This window comes from Manis pentadactyla, chromosome 10 (assembly GCF_030020395.1).
Source record: "Manis pentadactyla isolate mManPen7 chromosome 10, mManPen7.hap1, whole genome shotgun sequence".
Lineage (NCBI taxonomy): Eukaryota > Metazoa > Chordata > Mammalia > Pholidota > Manidae > Manis > Manis pentadactyla.
Window position 1 is genome coordinate 54,476,784 of NC_080028.1, and position 23,733 is coordinate 54,500,516.

At 36.5% G+C, this 23,733-nt stretch overlaps 1 protein-coding gene across 4 annotated transcripts in view; it reads left to right on the forward strand.

The window, feature by feature from the left end:
• Positions 1-18,204, forward strand: part of USP15 (ubiquitin specific peptidase 15) — a 138,274-nt gene extending 120,070 nt beyond the window's left edge. For all 4 annotated transcript variants that reach the window (XM_036894893.2, XM_036894894.2, XM_036894895.2 and 1 more), the window contains 3 exons: positions 12,127-12,230; positions 14,452-14,540; positions 17,758-18,204. In XM_036894893.2, coding sequence (XP_036750788.1) covers positions 12,127-12,230; positions 14,452-14,540; positions 17,758-17,940 — 376 coding nt within the window. In that variant the 3' untranslated portion in view covers positions 17,941-18,204. The remainder of the gene's footprint in view (positions 1-12,126; positions 12,231-14,451; positions 14,541-17,757) is intronic.
• The last annotated feature ends 5,529 nt before the right edge of the window (positions 18,205-23,733 follow it).

Here is a 23,733-nt window from a genome sequence, read left to right on the forward strand (position 1 = left end):
TATTCTCATTCATGTAGTCAAGGAAAGACTTTATCACACAATATTTTGCAACAAGAACTTGGTACTGTCCTATTTTGCTAAAAGAACATTGATAGTATTCTTTTGTATTTCATATATGTGCACCAAATTTACTTGATACAGTTAGTAACAAATGCTGAAGGCAAATGTGTATGCAAAGGAGATTGGTAGGAGGTAGATTAGGTAATACTGAAAATACTCCTTGATTGCTTATTCTAACTCGTGCTTAAAATTGAAAATTTTTTGCAATTATGGAAAAAAAGAAATGGTAATTTAACAAAATTATGAGCCAAAAGTTTTCAATCACACAGCATTTTGGCATTGTAAGTACAAAAAGAACTAGAAGTAACAATAATCTGTTAGAGATATATTTGCAATTTAGAATCACATTGTTTTTTAATGATAAAAGTAGAAAATGAGTAACCAGAAATAATGATAAGCTGTAAGATTATCATGTTCCAGTTTTGTGCTTCACAGATTATACACAGTTGGTTGCATTTCTAGGAATGTTGCCCATTTGGGGTATGTAGCTCATTAAAACCAGCATATAGAATCAAGGTGGCAGAATAGGAAGATCCCAAGTTACTTCCTCCCACAAACACTCCATTTTTATAATTACATATAGAACAGTTCTCTCTGAGAACAACTGAAGGACTAGAAGGTTTTCTGTAGCTAAAGATAAAAAGAAAAAACCACACTGAGACAAGTAGAAGGGGCAGAGATGCAGTTTAGGCAAGACTCACATCTACATGGTGATCCATGGGTGGGAGGGATATCACAAACTAGAGGTACCCCCTGAGGGGCAAGGGGTTCAGGCCCCACATTGAGCACCCTCACCCTGGGGATCTGCACCAGGGAGATGAGCTCCCATGACATATGGTTTTGAAGATCAGCAGAGCTTAACTCCAGGAGAACTGGAGAACTAGAGGAAACCAGGTCTCTGCTCTTAAAGGAACTGCACAGAAACTCACTTACTCTGAGATCCAGAATAAAGACAGCAGTTTGAAAAACACCTGGTCCATACATGAAGGAGATTTTAATAACTAATCTTAGGACATGTGCTGGAAGGGCAGGGATTGCTGGCAGTCACCATTTTTCTTTCTCTCCTACTTAGTTGGCCCTGGTACTGGTGAATACCATTTCTGACACTCTCCATTTATCTTGGTAGCATCATTTCTTCCACACTAGCGTTACCCTGTGGACCTGCCACAACCAGTGGGTGGCCCAGGACTGGTGTCCCCCACCCCCACAGTAGCTCTCACACCTGAGTTAAGCAGCCCTACCCACCAGCGTACCCACAACAGTCATAGCCAGGTCTCACAGCTAACCACACTGGTAACCAGCCCTGCCCACCAGCATGCCTGCAGCAGTCTCCGCCTACTGCAAGACTGTACATGCAGCCCACACGGGACACCCCTGGAACACCTGGTTTTGTTGACTAGAAGAATTGCACTTCCAGCCCCACAGGACACCTTTTACATAAGGCCACGCCTTCAAGACCAGGAAACCTAGCTGACTTAACCTAATATATACAAACATAGCCAGGCAGAAGAATATGTTCCAAACAAAAGAACAAGATAGAACCTCAGAAAAAGATCTAAACAAAGCAGACAGAGAGAGTTCAAAGTAATGGTCATAAAGATGCTCACTGAACTGAGGAGAATGAACAAACACAATGACAACTTCAACACAGATGGAAAATATTAAAAAGAACCAATCAGAGATGAAGAATACAACAACTGAAATGAAAAATATACAGTACGAAATCCACAGCAAATTAGATGATGTAGGAGACTGGATCATTTTGATCTAGAAGACAATTTAGTGGAAATCACCCAATCTAAACAGAAAAAAGCATGTTAAAAAGTGAGGATAGTTGAGGAGGAGCCAAGATGGCGGTGTGAGTAGGGCAGCAGAAATCTCCCAAAAACATATGTTTTTGAAAATACAACAAATACAACTATTCATAAAAGAGAGATAAATGGATACAGTACAACACCCAGGCTACATCTACATCTGCGAGAACTCAGCATCTCACAAAGGGGGTAAGATACAAGCTGCGGCCCGGCAGGACCCAAGCGCTCCCCCCAACCCAGCTCCTCGGAGGGAGGAAAGGAATCAGAGTGGGGAGGGAGTGAAAGCCCAGGACTGCTAAACAACCAGGCCTAGTACTCCGCACTGGGAGCACAGACACACACTGCATGGTGTGCTGGATATTAGAGAAACGGAAAAGCAAAATCTGAGTGGGTTCCAGCAACTGGCTCCCCTGGGACAAAACAAAAGTGACAGCTATTGGAAAGTCTTAAAGGGACAGGGGCCACGCAGGTGGATGAAAGCATCCCGGCACACTCAGCCCAGCAGCTGGGAATCTGAGGGAACTACAGGCGCCCTAATCCCCTGGGTGGCAGCGCAGCTCTGAAGCCCCTCACGGTGATAAGCAGCCTGCCAGTCGTTCCCCCGGCTGGCACGGCCCACAACACAATGGCCCAGTAGCTGGAGAGCAGCTTCATGTGCACGAGGCGGAGGCCGAGCAGCCGGGGAGTGGCTGCACATTCCCGTGCAGCCACCCAGAATCTCCTTCCAGGGCGCAGCCATCTGGGCGAGACCCAAAGGATGCCACGGGTACGCAGCTGCCCAGCACAGGCAGAAGAAACGGACAAGGCACGAAGGGGCGCCGCTTTTGCAGGAGAGCACACCCGGCGTGCCTGCCACACCCCGCAGGGCTCTGGACTACCCTGACGGTGACCCCGCCCATGGCAGCTTAGGGGATTAATCTGGAGGCTGCTCCAGGAGTGCAGGTAACCAACACAGGCAGCGGAGAAGAGCAACGTGACCAGCAAACACGAAAGGACTTTGTTCTCCCAGCTGACACACGTGCTACCTGCCTACAGCTACCAGTATCGCCATGAAAAGGCAGAAGAATTTGGTCCAGTCCAGAATTACCCAGACAACCCCTGAGAGAGGGCGTGGGGAGATAGATTTAACCAATCTTCCTGAAAAAGAATTCAAAATAAAGGTCATAACCATGCTGATGAACCTGCAGAGAAATATGCAAGAGCTAAAGGAGCAAGTAGGGAGGGAGAATACAGAAATAAAACAATCTCTGGAAGGACATAAGAGCAGACTGGATCAGGTGCAAGAGGCCGTTAGTGGAAGAGAAATCAGAGAAAAGGAACGCAGAGAAGCTGACATAGAGAGAGAGAGAAAAGGATCTCCAGGGATGAAAGAATATTAAGAGAACTGTGTGACCAATCCAAACAGAAAATATTCTCATTATACGGGTACCAGAAGAAGAAGAGAGAGAGAAAGAGATAGAAAGTGTCTTTGAAGAAATAATTGCTGAAAACTTCCCCAAAATGGGGAAGGAAATAGTCTCTCAGACCATGGAAGCACACAGATCTCCTAACACAGGAAACCCAAAGAGGACAACACCAAGACATACAATAATTAAAATGGCAAAATCAAAGACAAAGACAGAGTATTAAAGGCAGCCAGAGAGAGAAAAAAGGTCACCTACAAAGGAAAACCCATCAGGCTATCATCAGACTTCTCAACAAAACCTTACAGGCCAGAAGAGAATGGCATGATATATTTAATGCAATGAAACAGAAGGGCCTTGAACCAAGAATACTGTATCCAGTACATTTATCATTTAAATATGAAGAAGGGATTAAACAATTCCCAGACAAGCAAAAGTTGAGTGGATTTGCCTCCCATAAACCACCTCTACAGGGTATTTTAAAGGGACTGCTCTAGATGAAAGCACTCCGAAGGCTAAATAGATGTCACCAGAGAAAATAAAATCACACCAGAGAAAGCCCACCAACCAAATACTAACTAAAGGCAAAAAATAAAATCAACTACTCACAAAAGCAGTCAAAGGAAACACAAAAGAGTACAGAATAAAACACCTAACATATAAAGAATGGAGGAGGAGGAATAAGAAGGGAAAGAAATAAAGAATGAACACACTGTGTTTATAATAGCTCAATAAGCAAGTTAAGTTAGTAAGATACTGAAGAAGCCAATCTTGAACCTTTGGTAACCACGAATCTAAAGCCTGCAAAGACAATAAGTACATATCTTCCAATAATCACCCTAAATGTAAGTGGACTGAATGCATCAATCAAAAGACACAAAGTAATAGAATGGATAAAAAAGTAAGACCCACCTATATGCTGCTTACAGGAGACTCGCTTCAACCAAAAGACATACACAGACTAAAAGTCAAGGGATGGAAAAAGATATTTCATGCAAACAAAAGGGAGAAATAAGTAGGTGTTGCAGTACCTGTATCAGACAAAATAGACTGCAAAACAAAGTCACAAGATATAAAGAAGGATATTACATAATGATAAAGGGGTCAGTCCAACAAGAGAATATAACCATTATAAATATATATGCACCCAATAAGGAGTACCAACATATGTGAAACAAATACTAACAGAATTAAAGGAGGAAATAGAATGCATTGCGTTCATTCTAGGAGACTTCAACACACCACTCACTTCAAAGGACAGATCCACCAGACAGAAAATAAGTAAGGACACAATGGCACTGAACAACACACTAGAACAGATGGACTTAACAGACATCTACAGAACTCTAGACCCAAAAGCAACAGGATACACATTCTTCTCAAGTGCACATGGAACATTTTCCAGAATAGAGCACATACTAGGCCACAAAACGAGCCTCAGTAAATTCAAAAAGATTGAAATCCTACCAAACAACTTATCACAGCACAAATGCATAAAACTAGAACTAAACTGTACAAAGAAAACAAAAAGGCTCACAAACACATGCAGGCTTAACCACATTCTCCTAAATAATCAATGGATCAATGACCAAATTGAAACAGAGATCAAGCAATGTATGGAGACAAATGAAATGACAGCATAAAGCCCCAACACCTGTGGGACGCAGTGAAGGCTGTTCTAAAGGGAAGGAAAAAGCAATCCTGTGCTATTTAAAGAAGGAAGAACAATCCCAAATCAATAGTCTAAAATCACAATTATTGAAACTGGAAAAAGAAGAACAAATGAGGCCCAAAGTCAGCAGAAGGAGGGACATAATAAAGATCAGAGAAGAAATGAATAAAATCGAGAATAATAAAACAATAGAAAAAATCAGTGAAACCAAGAGCTGGTTCTTTGAGAAAATAAACAAAGTAGATGAGCCCCCAGCCAGATTTATAAAGAGAAAAAGAATCTACACACTCAACAGAATCTGATACCAGAAAGGAAAAATCACAACAGACCCCACAGAAATACAAAGGATTATTACAGAATACTATGAAAACCTATATGCTACCAAGGTGGAAAACCTAGAAAAAAATGGACAACTTCCTAGAAAAATACAACCTTCCAAAACTGACCAAGGAAGAAACAAAAAATCTAAACAGACCAATTACCAGCAAAGAAATTGAATTGGTAATCAAACAACTACCCAAGAACAAAACCTGTGGTCCAGATGGATTCACTGCTGAATTTTATCAGACATATAGAGAAGACATAATACCCATTCTCCTTAAAGTTTTCCAAAAAACAGAAGAGGAGGGAATACTTCCAAACTCATTCAATGAAGCCAGCATCACTCTAATACCAAAACCAGGCAAAGACCCTACAAAAAAAGAAAATTACAGACCAATATCCCTGATGAACATAGACGCAAAAAATACTCAACAAAATATTAGCAAACCGAATTCAAAAATACATCAAGAAGATCATACACCATGATCAATTGGGATTCATCTCAGGGATGCAAGTGTGGTACAACATTCGAAAATCCATCAACATCACCCACCACATCGACAAAAAGAAGGACAAAAACCACATGATCATTTCCATAGACGCTGAAAAGCATTTGACAAAATTCAACATCCATTCATGACAAAAACTCTCTCAACAAAATGGGTAGAGGGCAAGTACCTCAACATAATAAAGGCCATATACGACAAACCCACAGCCAACATCATACTGAACAGTGAGAAGCTGAAAGCTTTTCCTCTAAGATCGGGAACAAGACAGGGATGCCCACTCTCCCCACTGTTACTCAACATAGTACTGGAGGTCCTAGCCATGGCAATCAGGCAAAACGAAGAAATACAAGGCATCCAGATTGGTAAAGAAGAAGTCAAACTTTCACTATTTGCGGATGACTTGATATTGTATATAGAAAACCCAAAATACTCCATTCCAAAACTACTAACACTAATATCTGAATTCAGCAAAGTTGCAGGACACAACATTATTACACAGAAATCTGTTGCTTTCTTATACACTAACAAAGAACTAACAGAGAGAGAAATCAGAGAAACAGTGCCATTCACAATTGCATCAAAAAGAATAAAATACCTAGGAATAAACCTAACCAAGAAAGTGGAAGACCTATACCCTGAAAACTATAAGACACTCAAGAGAAATTAAAGAGGACACTAACAAATGGAAACTCATTCCATGCTCTTGGCTAGGAAGAATTAATATTGTCAAAATGGCCATCCTGCTTAAAGCAATCTACAGATTCAGTTTAATCCCTATCAAAATACCAACAACATTCTTCAATGAACTGGAACAAATAGTTCTAAAATTCGTATGGAACCACAAAAGACCCTGAATAGCCAAAGAAATCCTGAGAAGGAAAAATAAAGCAGGGGCATCTCACTTCCCAACTTCAAGCTCAACTACAAAGCCACAATAATCAAGACAATTTGGTACTTGCACAAAAACAGACCCACAGACCAGTGGAACAATTGAGAGTCCACATGTTAAACCAAACATATATGGTCAATTAATATATGATAATGGAGCCATGGACATACAATGGGGAAATGACAGCCGCATCAACAATTGGTGTTGGCAAAACTGGACAGCTACATGGAAGAGAATGAAACTGGATCATTGTCTAATCCCATGCACAAAAGTAAACTCGAAATGGATCAAAGACCTGAATGTAAGCCATTAAACCATGTAACTCTTAGATAAAAACATAGGCAAAAATCTCTTAGACTTAAACATGAGTGACGTCTTCATGAACATATCTTCCCAGGCAAGGGAAACAAAAGCAAAAATGACCAACTGGGACTTCAGGAAACTGAAAAGCTTCTGTACAGCAAAGGACACCACCAATAGAACAAAAAGGCATCCTACAGTATGGGAGAATATATTCATAATTGACTGATCCAGTAAAGGGTTGGCATCCAAAATATATAAAGAGCTCACACACCTCAACAAACCAAAAGCAAATAATCCAATCAAAAAATCGTCAGAGGAACTGAACAGACTGTTCTCCAAAGAAGAAATTCAGATGGCCAACAGACACATGAAAAGATGCTCCACATCACTAGTCATCAGAGAAATGCAAATTAAAACCACAGTGAGATAATCATCTCACACCAGTAAGGATCACTACCATCCAAAAGACAAACAACAACAAATGTTCACGAGGATGTGGAGAAAGGGGAACCCTCCTGCACTGCTAGTGGGAATGTAAATTAGTTCAACTATTATGGAAAGCAGTATGGAGATTCCTCAAAAAACTCAAAATAGAAATACCATTTGACCCACGAATTCCATTCCTAGGAATTTACCCTAAGAATGCAGCAGCCCAGTTTGGGAAAACGTATTCACCCCTATGTTTATTGCAGCACTATTTATAATAGCCAAGAAATGGAAGCAACCTAAGTGTCCATCAGTAGATGAATGGATAAAGAAGATGTGGTACATATACACAATGGAATATTATTCAACCATAAGAAAAAAATACATCCTACCATTTGTAACAACATGGATGGAGCTAGAGGGTATTATGCTCAGTGAAATAAGCCAGGCAGAGAAAGACAAGTACCAAATGATTTCATTCATCTATGGAGTATAAGAACAAAGAAAATACTGAAGTAGCAAAGCAGCAGCAGACTCACAGAACCCAAGAATGGACTAACAGTTACCAAAGGGAAAGGGACTGGTGTGAGGGTGGGTGGGAAGGGAGGGATAAGATGGGGGGAAAAGGAAGAGCACATTACGATTAGCATACATAATGTGGGGGGGGCACACAGAAGGCTGTACAGCACAGAGAGGACAGGTAATGTTTCTACAGCATCTTACTATGCTGATGGACAGTGACTTCAGTGGGGGTGGGGGAACTTGGTGATGAGGGGAGCCTAGTAAACATAATGTTCCTCATGTAATTGTAGATTAATGATACCAAAAAAAAAAAGTGAGGACATTTAAAGGGACCTTTGAGACAAAATCAAGCATACTATAATTTGCATTATAGGGGTTCCATGAGTAGAGAGAGAAAGGGGCAGAAAACTTATTTAAAGAAATTTAAGCTAAAAACTTCCCTAACCTGGAGAAGGAAAGAGGCATCCAGGTCCAGGAAGCACAAGAAAAACCCAAAGACATCCACAGCAAGATATATAATAATTAAAATGTCAAAAATCGAAGATAAAAAGAATTTTGAAAGCAGCAAGATATACATTCATAATAAAAACTCTCAGCAAAATGGGTATAGCGGGCAAGTACCTCAACATAATAAAAAGCCATATATGACAAACCCACAAGCAACATCATACTTAACAGCGAGAAGCTGAAAGCTTTTCACCTAAGATCAGGAACAAGACAGGGATGTCCACTCTTCCCACTTCCATTCAACATAGTAGTGAAGGTCCTATCCATAGTATTTAAAAAAAAACAAATAAAAGATATCCAGATTGGTAAGGAAGAAGTCACTCTGTCACTATTTGCAGAAGACATGATATTGTACATAAAAAACTAAAGACTCCATTCCAAAACTACTATAACTAATATCTGAATTCAGCAAAGTTGCAATGTGATAGAAAATTAATACACAGAAATCTGTTACATTCCTATACACTTATGATGACTCAGCAGAAAGAGAAATCAGGAAAAAGTTACATTCACAATTGCATTAAAAAGAATAGAATACCAAGGAATAAACCTAACCAAGGAAGTGAAAGACCTATACCCTGAAAACCACGAGACGCTCTTAAGAGAAATTAAAAAGTACATTAACAAATGGAAATTCATCCCGTGCTCTTGGCTAAGAAGAATTAATAATGTCAAAATGGCCATCCTGCCTGAAGCGATATACAGATTCAACAGAATCCCTATCAAAATACCAACAGTATTCTTCAACGAACTGGAACAAATAGTTCTAAAATTCATATGGAACCACAAAAGACCCAGAATAGCCAAAGCATTCCCCGAGAAGGAAGAATAAAGTAGGGAGAATCTCACTTCCCAACTTCAAGCTCTACTACAAAGCCACAGTAATCAAGACAATTTGGTACTGGCACAAGAACAGACCCACAGACCAGTGGAACAGAATAGAGAGTCCAGATATTAACCCAAACATATATGGTCAGTTAATATATGATAAAGGAGCCATGGACATACATTGGGGAAATGACAGCCTCATCAACAATTGGTGTTGGCAAAACTGGACAGCTACATGGAAGAAAATGAAACTGGATCATTGTCTAACCCCATGCACCAAAGTAAATTCAAAGTAGGTCAAAGACCTGAATATAAGTCATGAAACCATTAAACTCTTAGGAAAAAACATAGGCAGAAATCTCTGGGACATAAACATGAGCAACTTCTTCATGAACATATCTCTTTAGTCAGTAAGAATGTTTTTCTTTCCTAATATTGTTTCTCCTAGATACGGCATTTTCTTTTACACCTAAAGAAGTCCCTTCAATACTTCTTGTTAAGGCCAGTTTAGTGGTGGTTAACTCTCCTTGTTTGACTGGCAAACTCTTTATCTCTCGTTCAATTCTGAATGATAACCTTGTCAAGTAGAGTATTTTTGGTTATAGCCTTTTTTCCTTTCAGCATGTTGAATATTTTGTGCCACTCCATACTGGCCTGCAAAGTTCTGCTGCAAAAGCAGCTTATATAATCATATGGGGGTTTCCCTTGTACATAACCAGATGCTTTTCTCTTGCTGCCTTTCCTGGGCAAGGGAAACAAAAGCAAAAATGAACAAGTGGGACTATATCAAGCTGAAAAGCTTCTGTACAGCAAAGGACACCATAAATAGAACAAAAAGGCATCCTACAGTATGGGAGAATATATTCATAAATGACAGATCCAATAAAGGGTTGACATCCAAAATATATAAAGAGCTCACACACCTCAACAAACAAAAACAAATAATCCAATTAAGAAATGGGCACAGGATCTGAACAGATACTTCTCCAAAGAAGAAATTCAGATGGCCAACAGACACATGAAAAGATGCTCCACATCACTAAACATAAAGAAATGCAAATTGAAACCACATAATGCGATATCACCTCACACCAGTAAGGATCGCCACCATCCAAAAGACAAACAACAATAAATGTTGGCAAAGTTGTGGAGAAAGGGGAACCGTCCTACACTGCTAGTGGGAATGTAAATTAGTTCCACCATTGTGGAAAGCAGTATGTAGGTTCCTCAGAAAACTAAAAATAAAATACCATTTGACCCAGGAATTCCATTCCTGCGAATTTACCCTAAGAATGCAGTAGCCCAGTTTGAAAAACACAATGCACCCCTGTGTTTATCGCAGCACTATTTATAATAGCCAAGAAATGGAAGCAACCTAAGTGTCCATCAGTAGATGAATGGATAAAGAAGATGTGGTACATATACACAATGGAATATTATTCAGCCATAAGAAGAAAACAAATCCTACCATTTGCAACAACATGGATGGAGCTAGAGGGTATTACGCTCAGTGAAATAAGCCAGGTGGAGAAAGACAAGTATAAAATGATTTCATTCATCTGTGGAGTATAAGAACAAAGAAAAAAATTGAAGGAACAAAAAAGCAGCAGACTCACAGAACCCAAGAATGGACTAACAGTTACCAAAGGGAAAGGGACTGGGGAGGATGGGTGGGAAGGGAGGGATAAGTGGGGAAAGGGGCATTATGATTAGCACACATAATGTAGGGTGGGGGGCACGGGGAAGGCTGTACAACAGAGAAGAGAAGTAGTGATTATGTAGCATCTTACTACTCTAATGGACAGCGACTATAATTGGGTGTGTGGTGGGGACTTGATAATGGGGGGGAGTTTAGTAACCATAATGTTGCTCAAGTAATTGTACATTAATGATACAAAAAAAAAAACAGGAAAGGCAGCAAGAGAAAAGCATCTGGTTATGTACAAGGGAAACCCCCATATGATTATATAAGCTGCTTTTGCAGCAGAACTTTGCAGGCCAGTATGGAGTGGCACAAAATATTCAACATGCTGAAAGGAAAAAGGCTATAACCAAAAATACTCTACTTGACAAGGTTATCATTCAGAATTGAACGAGAGATAAAGAGTTTGCCAGTCAAACAAGGAGAGTTAACCACCACTAAACTGGCCTTAACAAGAAGTATTGAAGGGACTTCTTTAGGTGTAAAAGAAAATGCCGTATCTAGGAGAAACAATATTAGGAAAGAAAAACATTCTTACTGACTAAAACAAACATATAGTAAAAGTAGTGGGTCAGCCACTTATAAATAGCTAATATGAAGATTAAAAGATAAAACGCAAAAATCAGTTATATCTACAGTAATTAGTTAAGGAATACACAAAAAGATGTAAAACAGGACATCAAAATCATAAAAAGTGGAGGGAGTGTAAAAAAAAATCATAACTACAAAAATGTAGAATAAGTAATGGGGTTTGATTTACACTATTACAAGATGTCCATGAAGTTTTTCGTTATCCCTTTATTTTTACGTAAGTCATTTCTAAAAGTGACTAAAAATATAAATAATGAAGGGACCTAAATGGTAAATGGCCATGACCAGTCTTGCCTATATACTGAGAGTTAGATGTATTAGCATGAAAAATTTAATCTGAAAAAAAGTCAGTGGAGAATTTTTAAATTCTGAGCCCCTAAGAAAATTTTTGCCACAACATTTAAATCTCAGGTGTGTGTGTGTGTGTGTGTGTGTGTGTATGATTTGTTTCATAAAGTTATTTGACTCTTGGTAATTTCTTTAGTGAGATATATGTATAAATGAGAGTCAGCACTGACAGGAGTTAAACTCATTGCATTGAGAGAAAACTAAAGCTAACTTGATCTTTTTCTTAAACAGTGACTTGGATATGTCAGAATTCCTAATTAATCCAAATGCAGGTCCTTGCCGCTATAATTTGATTGCTGTTTCCAACCACTATGGAGGGATGGGAGGAGGACACTGTAAGTTGGCATTTTAACTTTTTACTAAAATCATCATGTTTGATAATGTCAGACTTTTTCCCTTAAAATATTTTTACTTCTTTAAGTGAAAATGTGAGATCTGTCTTCCATAGTGTTGTTCAATAAATATTGATTAGTGAATGAATCAGTTTTTGAACCTTTTTTTTTTATATCAGGAATAGAGAGAGAGGATTGAGTTAATCATACTCATGGGTTCAAAGCACAGAAATAAATTACTGGTTCATTCAGGGCTCCTGTCCTTCCCTATTCTTCCCCTTCCCTTTCTAACATGTTTGCTGTTATATTCTCTTATAAATTATTCATCACTGTTAATTTACATGATTGGTACTGTGCAATATTAGATTTTCTTTCAAAAAATCCATGTTTTTCAAAAAATGTATCTATTTTCCAATTTATTTAAGAATAGTTTTTATAATACTTACATTTTTGTCCCTTTTCATTCTTTTTTCTTTTTAATCAGTCTTCCCAGAGGTCTACCTCTTCAAAGACTTCTTTCCATTTTATTAAACTTTTCTTTATCTTATTACTTGTATGCATTCTGTCTCACTGATTTCTTCTCTTCCCTTTGGCATATTTTTCTTATTACTATGGGTTTGCTGTGTTGCTCTTTTTCCAACTCGTTTCCCTGAATGCATATTAGCTTTTTCTTTTCCAATTTTTTTTCCCTCTACTGAAATTTCCCCCTAAAATCTGCTTTATCTGTACCCCATAAAGTTTGAAATATAGAATTTCATTGTCTATCAATTCTATATATATTTTTAAGGTCCTTTATGATTTTCTAATTAGCCCAAGTTATTTAGTCATATGCTTATCCAAATATATGTTTTATAAAGCTCTTCTTTTGTTCTTAGTTGTAATATTATTACATAATAGTGTGGGCATTGTCTATATTAATCATTAGGAGTTTATAAAGGCTTTCATGTGGCTTAATACATGGCCTGTTTTTTAACTGTGGGTTTGATAACATGTACAGACTTCTATATTTTACCAATAGTTTAATCTCACCAACTGTATTCAAGTCATTACTATCTCTTGGAAATTTTTTATGTTCATTCTGTTTCGGAAAGGAATTTGTCAGGACTCTGACTAACATACTGATTTATCTTTCTCCTAACAGTTTTTTTTTTGGTTGTTTTTTTTTCCTTACTAGTTGCATTTCCATTTATAATAGGTAGCTGTTGTTTCCTTTGCCAGGATTGATATTCTTTTTTCTGTTTTGTCTTTTTCTCAGAATTACAAATGCTCATCTAGCTTCCTTTTGATGTCATCATGTAATTTGCAAACTCCTGTGCCTTTTTGTTAGGTCTGTCTTTATAAACCATATTATTGTTAGATTTTGTTCTTTTATCCAGTCTGGCAATATATATCTTTTAATTTGTGAGTACAGTGGTCTTAAGTTCAGTGACAAACTTAAAACCTACAATAGGCTCCACTCAGAAGAATAATAATTTTGTTTTGTGAGGGGTAGAACTATTTAGAAGAGAAAACCTATGAAGTAAACTTAAAGCAAATCTTAAAACATATGCAGGTTAATTAATTGCGTTTTACTATTCTCTTGCTGTGTACTTTGGTTACTCAAAAAGATTCTGGTATAAAAACCAATTAATTAGTAAAAATACAATGAGAGAGTGTTGTTGGAAATAATACTTGTCATAGAAAATTTAAATTGTGGTTGAAATTTCAAACTTTGGAGTCAGAGACAAACCTGGGTTTAAATGCTAAGGCTGCTACTTAACAGCTGTATTGTTGGACAAATTAAACTACAATTGATGCCTCACTTTCTCCATCTCTAAAATTGGAAGAAGAATCATGATATAATACCTTCTTTATGATACAAGTACATAGCACTCTGCTTTGTAGACAATAAGCACTACATAAATTTTAATTACCATTTATGTCTTTAATATTGTTATTTTGTGCATTAAAAAATAATAAATCTGTCCTGTTTCTACCTGGGATGAAAAAGTCATAAAGTTCAATTTACATGAACAATATCTTAAGCATCTGTATTGTAGGAAATTACTCTAAAATCTTTAATCAATGGAATCAGTTGAATGTGTAATAGTTAGGCCTTATATAATGATTATCATATAATTTTAATAGGTATTCCTTACATAGATTAAAGTTTTGAGGGTTCCCTGCCCATCCCAGGAAACCATCGATCATTTCAGTCACAAAAGTGGTTGTATTTTTTCATTAGATACTGCTTTTGCAAAAAATAAAGATGATGGAAAATGGTACTACTTTGATGACAGTAGTGTTTCACCTGCATCTGAGGACCAGATTGTGGTAAGTGTCTTTTATTTCCTGAAAAACCAAGGGATCTATTGTTTTAAAAGGGCTCCATGGAGCACTATAGTCTATATTCTAGTAATTCTAATAGTTAAGAGAAACTTGCTCTGATAAAGAAATGTAAAATTGTCCCCTAAGTTGAAAATATATTTTCTAAATTTGTCCACTGACAGAAAGCAAAAACTACATGAAAACTTTCCTAATAGTCTTCAACATGAAAACTAGAGTTTTCTAATGAAAATAATAAAAGTTTTTTTCTGGATAACAGACAGACATTTCTAGACATTGACTACTTGAAGTCAGAATGCAAAAATAGAAAAAACTATATATATAAAGGACCTTACCATATCTGTGGTTTTAAAGTCTTATCCTTTATGCCAGTTAAACATCTAAACTCAAAATCATGTAATTAGATAAAACATACTAGATTTTTAAAAAAATTAACCCTGTGTATTTGTTGTTTGATGTTTTCTGGATAATAGAAAAACAAGGAAGTTAAATCTATTCATGCTTGCATCAGTTTATCTGCCACAGCTACAGCCAGAATATTAGTATTTGTTCTGCTTCCCACTGGAGCAGATTTTTATTATCAGATATTCAGTGATGAAGGGATAACTAGTATGTTCTAAGAAGAAACTTGTTGATAAAGGTTTGTTTTTCTATAAATTTTAGTATTTCATCATATTACAGAGAGTAAGAAATAAAAACAACATTTGTGCATATGATGATATTTCTTGTACAGAGGTTTCCTGTTGATGTGGGGAGCACTCACTATTTAATTTCCCAGTTTACAAATTCCTTGAGGGCAGATTAGCTTTTTTTAGTTGATAATGCTTTAAAAGTCTTCAACATATGTTGTTCAACTTAATAATAATCTTCTGAGCCCAATTATTGGCATAGTTTTAATCATTGTATGAACATGTAGGAAATAATTTTGATTTGTTTCTCTACAGATATTTTATATATTCATCTTTCTGTGTGTGTGTGTGTGTGTGTGTGTGTGTGTGTATGTTATGTACTGTTGCTTATCTCCTTACAGCTATAACAAAGAACAGAGAGACTTGAACTCTTAATATTTTTTAAATATACACATTTAAAAAAATGTGTATATGCCTAAGTTAATTACATTTGCAGTTTATATTTAGACTTCTAATTTCAAGTAACATCCCTCACTTTTCAGTTCTGCTCTTTTTATCCCAATAAAAGCATCCTCAAATTGTCTACATTCTCCTTCAAACTGTTTCACAACACTTCCCTAATCTTGCCTTCAGATAAACAGTATATCTTGTTTATATACAATATATGAATTTGGTGTCACCTAGCATCCTAACAGTGATATTCTTCATAAAGTAAAGTAGCTTTTAGGTACCTGTACAGGACTCTATCCTAGACAAGGATAAAAGGCAGCTATTTCTGATTTCAAGAGGCTTACAATCTGAAAATGACAAGTAAAGTAATAATTATATATGAATACTATTAAATATCCTGGCTACACAGAAAAGGGTCAGCTGTCTCAACTGATTTGGGGTTTAAGGAGACAGCACCAGCAGAGGGAAGTTCACATAGAGAATATGGTGTTTGACCTGAGCCTGCAAGTGCAAATAGTAAATTAGAAAAAAGAAGCAAAGGTGTTCTAAGCAAAAAGAACAGTATCTTCAAAAGCAAGGAGGCGTAACAGAACACAGCATTTAGAAGAATAGCAAATAATCTCGCATTACTGAATATGGGGCAGAAATTGGGTTGGAACTAAATTTGGCACTCAGATCAGTTACGATGGCATTCTTCATTGTTTAGACCTTTTCTTAAAGGCTGTGAGAAGCAGTGGATGATTGTTAAGCAATTGAGCATTGTTACATTTTTACCTTAACATCTGTCAGAATAATATAGAAGAGCGATTGGAAGGCACTGAGAAAAGAAGGTCCTTACTTAGCCTCCAGCAGAAAGAAGGATGCCAAATAATTTGAGCAATAAGAGCTTCTAAATTTACAGTAGGAGTAGTAGCCGTAGTAAGTATATATAGAAACATGGAAATTGGATTTATGAGATATTTACTGGATTAGAATTAGATATAAATAAAGAGACAGATATACAGAGAGGGAGAAGTAGAAGGTCTTACTTACTTCACTATTCACCAAAATAGGAAATATAGGAAGAAAATTTCCTGTTGAACTTTGAACTATGCATATGATAACTATTTGGAAATTTTCATTAAATTGGACTGATGATACTAGAGTTCCAATGTGAGAACTGGCTTGCTTTAAATTTGAAATGTCAGTACAGTTGAAGCCATAGGTTTGAATGAACCACCTTGTGAGCAGATACAAATTAAGAAAGAGTAGTGGGCTGAGGACAAAACATTATTTTGTTTAAAGGTCAAGATTTAATGAGCCCTCAGAAAAGTCAAAAGAAACCGTAGGGATAGAACACTTATGAAAAGTGATGTCACAGAAGCCAAAAATGGTTTGATACAGGAAAAAGGAGTAATAAAGGTTAGATGCTATAGAGAGATTGACTAAAAGAACTAAAAGAAAATGTCTGTTTAATTTGTTTATAGAAGATTAGTGATCACAGTGAAAGCCATTTCATTAGAATGGGTGGGGCACAAGGTCACATTGAACTGAGGAGTGTGTGTGAGAATGAATAATGACTATTAAATAGACTGTTCTGCCTACCAGCCCAGCTGTGAGGAAGAGAAAGAAGGTATATGGCAGCTAGAAGAAGAGGTAGCATGAAGAAAGATTTACGATGGGAAAAGACTTACTTTGTATGTCAGAAAGTTCAGTAGCTAAGGCCTTATTAAAGATACACAGTGATAATTAATGGAGCAATATTCTTAAGATAGTAGGAAAAGTTGACTCTAGAGCAAACATAATGAAGTGATCAGTACTAGATAGAAAGACGCTTTTTCCATAGAGACAGGAGGGACAACAGTGTAGGATTTTATTTCATGTAACTAGGTTAATCTGTGATATAGTTACATCTGTTTATCTGCCCAGCTAACTTAGAAGAGAATTTAAAAATATTAATTCCAGTAACCATTCCTCCTTTATAATATAGAAGTCATCTTAAATTTAAACAATTTTAGTAACTTGACTATGTGTAATTTTTGTTTATGCTACCAAAATTGGTTACTAGCTAAAAATTTGTACTATATTTAATGTGATCTTTGACATTCATGACCATTTATTTTAACATCCTTTGCTTGTTTTAACAGTCCAAAGCAGCATATGTACTCTTCTACCAGAGACAAGACACTTTCAGTGGAACGGGCTTTTTTCCTCTTGATCGAGAAACTAAAGGTGCTTCAGCTGCCACAGGCATCCCATTAGAAAGTGATGATGATAGCAACGATAATGACAATGACCTAGAAAACGAAAACTGTATGCACACTAACTAATGAAAGTCCTAGAAGCCATAAAAGAGAGACTTTCCTGCTGGTGGTATCTGTTGAAATGAAGTTACCCACCACATTAAACAGAAGTCTGAGATGGGGCGTTTCAGATAACCGAATGTAAATCCTTTATCAGATTTTAACTTGTGCAGTACTTGAAGTGAAACACAATGAAAACTTTAACAGAAATTGTCTCTTAATACATTTACAGTCTTGTATTTACAAGCTAAATATATATAGGAAATCACAAATAAATCCCTTTTAAGTTTGCTGCTGTTTTGATGAATTATGTTTTCTTTAATTTTTTGGATGTGAGTTAATTGATGACAGATGTTAAATTTGTGGATGTTGGTCATTTATTTTGCTCTAATAATACTGCAAGAAAACTATGGCTGAACTTAGTTTTTGGATAACCTAGTTCATGTGCATTATTAGGCTGCCACATACACTACTATGATGTCTAGCTGCAGTATCAATGTGGCATAAATACTGCAGTAGTATTCATGGAAAACCAAATTCTCAAATCTATCCCTGGTGATCAATGTGGGCCTATTAAAAAACCAAATCATGGTAGAAGAAACAATCTTGAAAAAGTTAGTTCCTTTTGTAGTGTCATTAAAAATCCAGAATATTATGTTCCTCTTACTGCTACTGTGGAAACAGGTTCTAGATTTCACACTCCATCTAAAGTCATTTCTCATTTTTTTACTGCTCTTGAGATCTATTCCTTAAACATTCAAATTTTGTATTACTTGCTTTAAAATTCCTATCTTTAATCTGGTGTTGGTCCAAAATTAAAACTTCTGCCATCTGTTTTTCTCTACCCCATTTTTTTGGTAATTTGGCAACTTTTTGCTCTCCCAATTATTGTAATATAAGGACAGACTTAATAGCATTCTGTATCCTTAGTAATAATTGCATAAAGCTTAGATGAGAAATTCTTTTCATATACTGGCCTTTAAATCATAGAGGACAGTTGGCTTTAAAGGTAGGTCTGTTAACTTTCTTTGTGTGTTCCTGATGGAATTCACCATAGCCTTACAGCTTTTCTCAGAAGGTAACTTGTTCTAAGAGAATTGGCATTTGCATGTTCCAGAGTCAGAACCTGTACAATATATAACATAGACAAACCTTGAATTTGATTTTAGTTCACCACATTCAAGGATCCAGGATGCCAAAAATATGTGTGAACATTTGAAACATTTTTCATTTGCTGCTTTTTTCCCTTTGATCTAGTTAAAAGAATGTATTGTCAATTGGCATACAATACTGCCTTTAATAGAAAATATAAATGCTGGGGCACATTTCACATATCGACTACCTGAGAAATTGCTTTGTGTCCCACTGTTATTAAAGCAAAAAGTATAATGTTCTTCACTTGAACTAATCAAATACAATAGATTATAAATTGTGTATTGTAAATAAAAGTTCACTCTGTGAGTGCACATTTTGGTAAATTATTTATTTATGTTAGCATTTAAAGGTAAAAAAAAAAATGCATTTGACCAGGATAATTGAGGTATGTTGATCATGGCTTTGCTTTATACCTTGATATTAAAGCTGGTTTTTCATCCTGGTATTTTAAAAGCTGCTTTGGGTTTTTTCTTCTTTTCTTTTTTTCTTTTTCTTTTTTTTTCCTTTTTTTTTTTTAATGTAAACTGACCTCCTGCATGACAGAGGTTAAAATTTTGTCTGCACTTGAGTTCACCTGAGTTTACATTTGAAATGTGCATGTTTATTTATACAGATTTCAATAAAGCTATTCAAGGCCTTATTTAGTCTTTTATTTCTTACTCTGAATCTTTTTATAAAAATCCCCTATTTTATAGGTAGGTGACTATATTCTAGACTTTTTAGTTATCATATTCTTAATAGAAAAGAAAGCATGTCAGAGCAAAGTGAATCCTGGTAAGGACATGTTCTAAAGTGGATTTTTAAAATTTAAGCTAAATATTCATTAAACAAATGTTTCTGTAAGTACTAATCACTATTTTAGAATCTTAAGATACACACAGCAGTAAACAAATACTCCTGCACTCACAGAGCTTGCAGTCTTTCCGCTGTCTACCAACTAATAAACTGTATTTCCATTTTTCTCAGGTCTAAAGAAAAAAACAAAATTAACTGTTATTAGCTCTAGTCTCCACCCTAATTGTCCACAGAGACCATTCTTTCTTAATGCCTGTAATTAAGTTCTATTCCCAAAAGAAGTCAGTCTTTAAATAGGAAATCATATTAATACCATTGATTTTGTCAAACTCAAATGATGTTTTCAGCTGTAAAAAGTAAACTGTAAAAAATAGTGCAAAAGGCTAATCAATACCCTAATTTAAAGTAGATATTTCTAGGTGATAAAGGTGTTAGGTATATAACCAGAGTAGAATTCTACTTGTAACTTTGCTACTTAGTAGTCATGACTTTGAATTTAATCTCTCCTACTCTGTTTCTTCACCTGAGAATAACAGCAGAAGCAGCATTTACCGAGCACTTTCTGTGGTCCAGGTACTGTACAAAAGTGTTGTATGTATTATTTAATCCCACAATAGCTATGAGTTGACAGTCATCATCCCCATTTTTCATATGGAGAAAGCAAGGTGCATAGCAGCTAAGTAATATTCCCAAGTTCACACAGTTACTATGTGATAGAGCCAATATTCTATCCTTACATGTATGTACTACTCCTGTAGGTTATAGTGTTTGCCCCTCAGGGTTGAGAGCTCAGCTGAGATAATGTATTTTATGGGAAGGTGCTTTGTAAGCTATGTGGTATACTCATTACTTATTTCTTCAGGCTAAATAGGAAATCATCTTGAAGTCTAATAATTTTCCTTCCAGAGTATCGTCAGCTGAGTATTTGAGTATTGAATAAGAAAGATAGCAGTTGGCATAGTTATTAACCTTTCTCTTTCAAAATTAATTTTTTTCAACTTATATACATTACCATTTTAATTAAATATTAAATGTAATATGGCATGTTTTGCTTGTTTATCTAACTGAAGTGTGCCCTTATTTATATTTCCCTAAATGTAACCCTGATTTTAATATATTTTTTCTTCTATTTTAAGTTTTAATTAATCTCTATGAAAAAGCTGCAGCTTGATGCTTTATTTAAATATCTTGCTTTCTCTTAGAATCTGTTCGCTTAGTAGTCCTGTATTTATCCTTACTTTCTTAGCAACTAGATATAAAACCACATAAAATACTGATTTGGGCATGAAGAAAATAACCACTACAGCCATTGATACAGTACAAAAACAGTGCTTTTTCATCACCAAATTTCACTGAGGTGAGGACATCTCAAAAGAAAAAAGCCAAGAACTGTAAGAGAAAATGAAGGAGTCTCCCTCAGCGACTTAAAAGAGGGAAGGAATTTATCAGAGGCATGCCATTTGGAGCCTTCCACTCCAAAGAAGAATGTACTATCACTAACACATTATCTTTTAAGTTCTTCACAGACAATGCGTTTCATTACTGCCGTCCTCCCACCTTCCCTACTTAGTATGCTGCTCATCTTTGCCTGTACAGTATATATGAGAACATTCTCTCCAGTTTAGTTTTTTTTGTTGTTGTTGTTATCATTAATCTACAATTACATGAAGAACATTATATTTACTAGGGTCCCCCCTTCACCAAGTCCCCCCCACAAACCCCATTACAGTCACTGTCCATCAGCATAGTAAGATGTTGTAGAATCACTACTTGTCTTCTCTGTGTTGCACAGCCCTACCCATTACCCCCCACACATATTATACATGCTAATCGTAATACCCCCTTTCTTCTTCCCCACTCTTATCCCTCCCTTCCCTCCCATTCTCCCCAGTCCCTTTCCCTTTGGTAACTGTTAGTTCATTTTTGGATTCTGTTGATTCTGCTGCTGTTTTATTCCTTCAGTTTTTCTTTGTTCTTATACTCCACAGATGAGTGAAATCACTTGGTATTTGTCTTTCTCCGCTTGGCTTATTTCATTGAGCATAATACCCTCTAGCTCCATCCATGTTGTTGCAAATGGTAGGATTTGTTTTCTTCTTATGGCTGAATAATATTCCATTGTGTATATGTACCACATCTTCTTTATCTATTCATCTACTGATGGACATTTAGGTTGCTTCCATTTCTTGGCTATTGTAAATAGTGATGCGATAAACATAGGGGTGCATCTGTCTTTTTCAAACTGGGCTGCTGCATTCTTAGGGTAAATTCCCAGAAGTGGAATTCCTGGGACAAATGGTATGTCTATTTTGAGCATTTTGAGGAACCTCCATACTGCTTTCCACAATGGTTGAACTAATTTACATTCCCATCAGCAGTGTAGGAGGGTTCCCCTATCTCCACAACCTCGCCAACATTTGTTGTTGCTTGTCTTTTGGATGGTAGCCATCCTTGCTTGTGTGAGGTGATATCTCATTGTGGTTTTAATTTGCATTTCTCTGATAACTAGCAATGTGGAGCATCTTCTCATGTGTCTGTTGGCTATCTGAATTTCTTCTTTGGAGAACTGTCTGCTCAGCTCCTCTACCCATTTTTTAATTGGATTATTTGCTTTTTGTTTGTTGAGGTGCGTGAGTGAGCTCTTTATATATTTTGGATGTCAAGCTTTTATCGGATCTGTCATTTACGAATATATTCTCCCATGCTGTAGGGTACCTTTTTGGTCTATTCATGGTGTCCTTTGCTGTACAGAAGCTTTTCAGATTGATGTAGTCCCACTTATTCATTTTTGCTTTTGTTTTCCTTGCCCGGGGAGATATGTTCATGAAGAAGTCACTCAAGTTTATGTCCAAGAGATTTTTGCCTATGTTTTTTTCTAAGAGATTTATGGTTTCACGACTTACATTCAGGTCTTTGATCCATTTCGAATTTTCTTTTGTGTATGGGGTTAGACAATGATCCAGTTTCATTCTCTTACATGTAGCTGTCCAGTTTTGCCAGCACCATCTGTTGAAGAGACTGTCATTTCCCCATTGTATGTCCATGGCTCCTTTATCAAATATTAATTGACCGTATATGTTTGGGTTAATGTCTGGAATCTCTATTCTGTTCCATTGGTCTTGTGCCAGTACAAAATTGTCTTGATAACTATGGCTTTGTAGTAGAGCTTGAAGTTGGGGAGTGAGATTCCCCCCACTTTATTCTTCCCTCTCAGGATTGCTTTGGCTACTCGGGGTCTTTGGTGTTTCCATATAAATTTTTGGACTATTTGTTCCAGTTCGTTGAAGAATGTTGTTGGTAATTTGATAGGGTTTGCATCAAATCTGTATATTGCTTTGGGCAGGATGGCCATTTTGACGATATTAATTCTTCCTAGCCAGGAGCATGGGATGAGTTTCCATTTGTTAGTGTCCTCTTTAATTTCTCTTAAGAGTGTCTTATAGTTTTCAGGGTATAGGTCTTTCACTTTTTTGGTTAGGTTTATTCCTAGATATTTTATTCTTTTTGATGCAATTGTGAATGGAATTGTTTTCCTGATTTCTCTTTCTATTGGTTCATTGTTAGTGTATAGGAAAGCCACAGATTTCTGTGTGTTAATTTTGTTTCCTGCAACTTTGCTGAATTCTGATATCAGTTCTAATAGTTTTGGAGTGGAGTCTTTAGGGTTTTTTATGTACAATATCATGTCATCTGCAAATAGTGACAGTTTGACTTCTTCTTTACCAATGTGGATTCCTTGTATTTCTTTCTTTTGTCTAATTGCCGTAGCTAGGACCTCCATTACTATGTTAAATAACAGTGGGGAGAGTGGGCATCCCTGTCTTGTTCCCGATCTCCGAGGAAAAGCTTTCAGCCTCTTGCTGTTCGGTA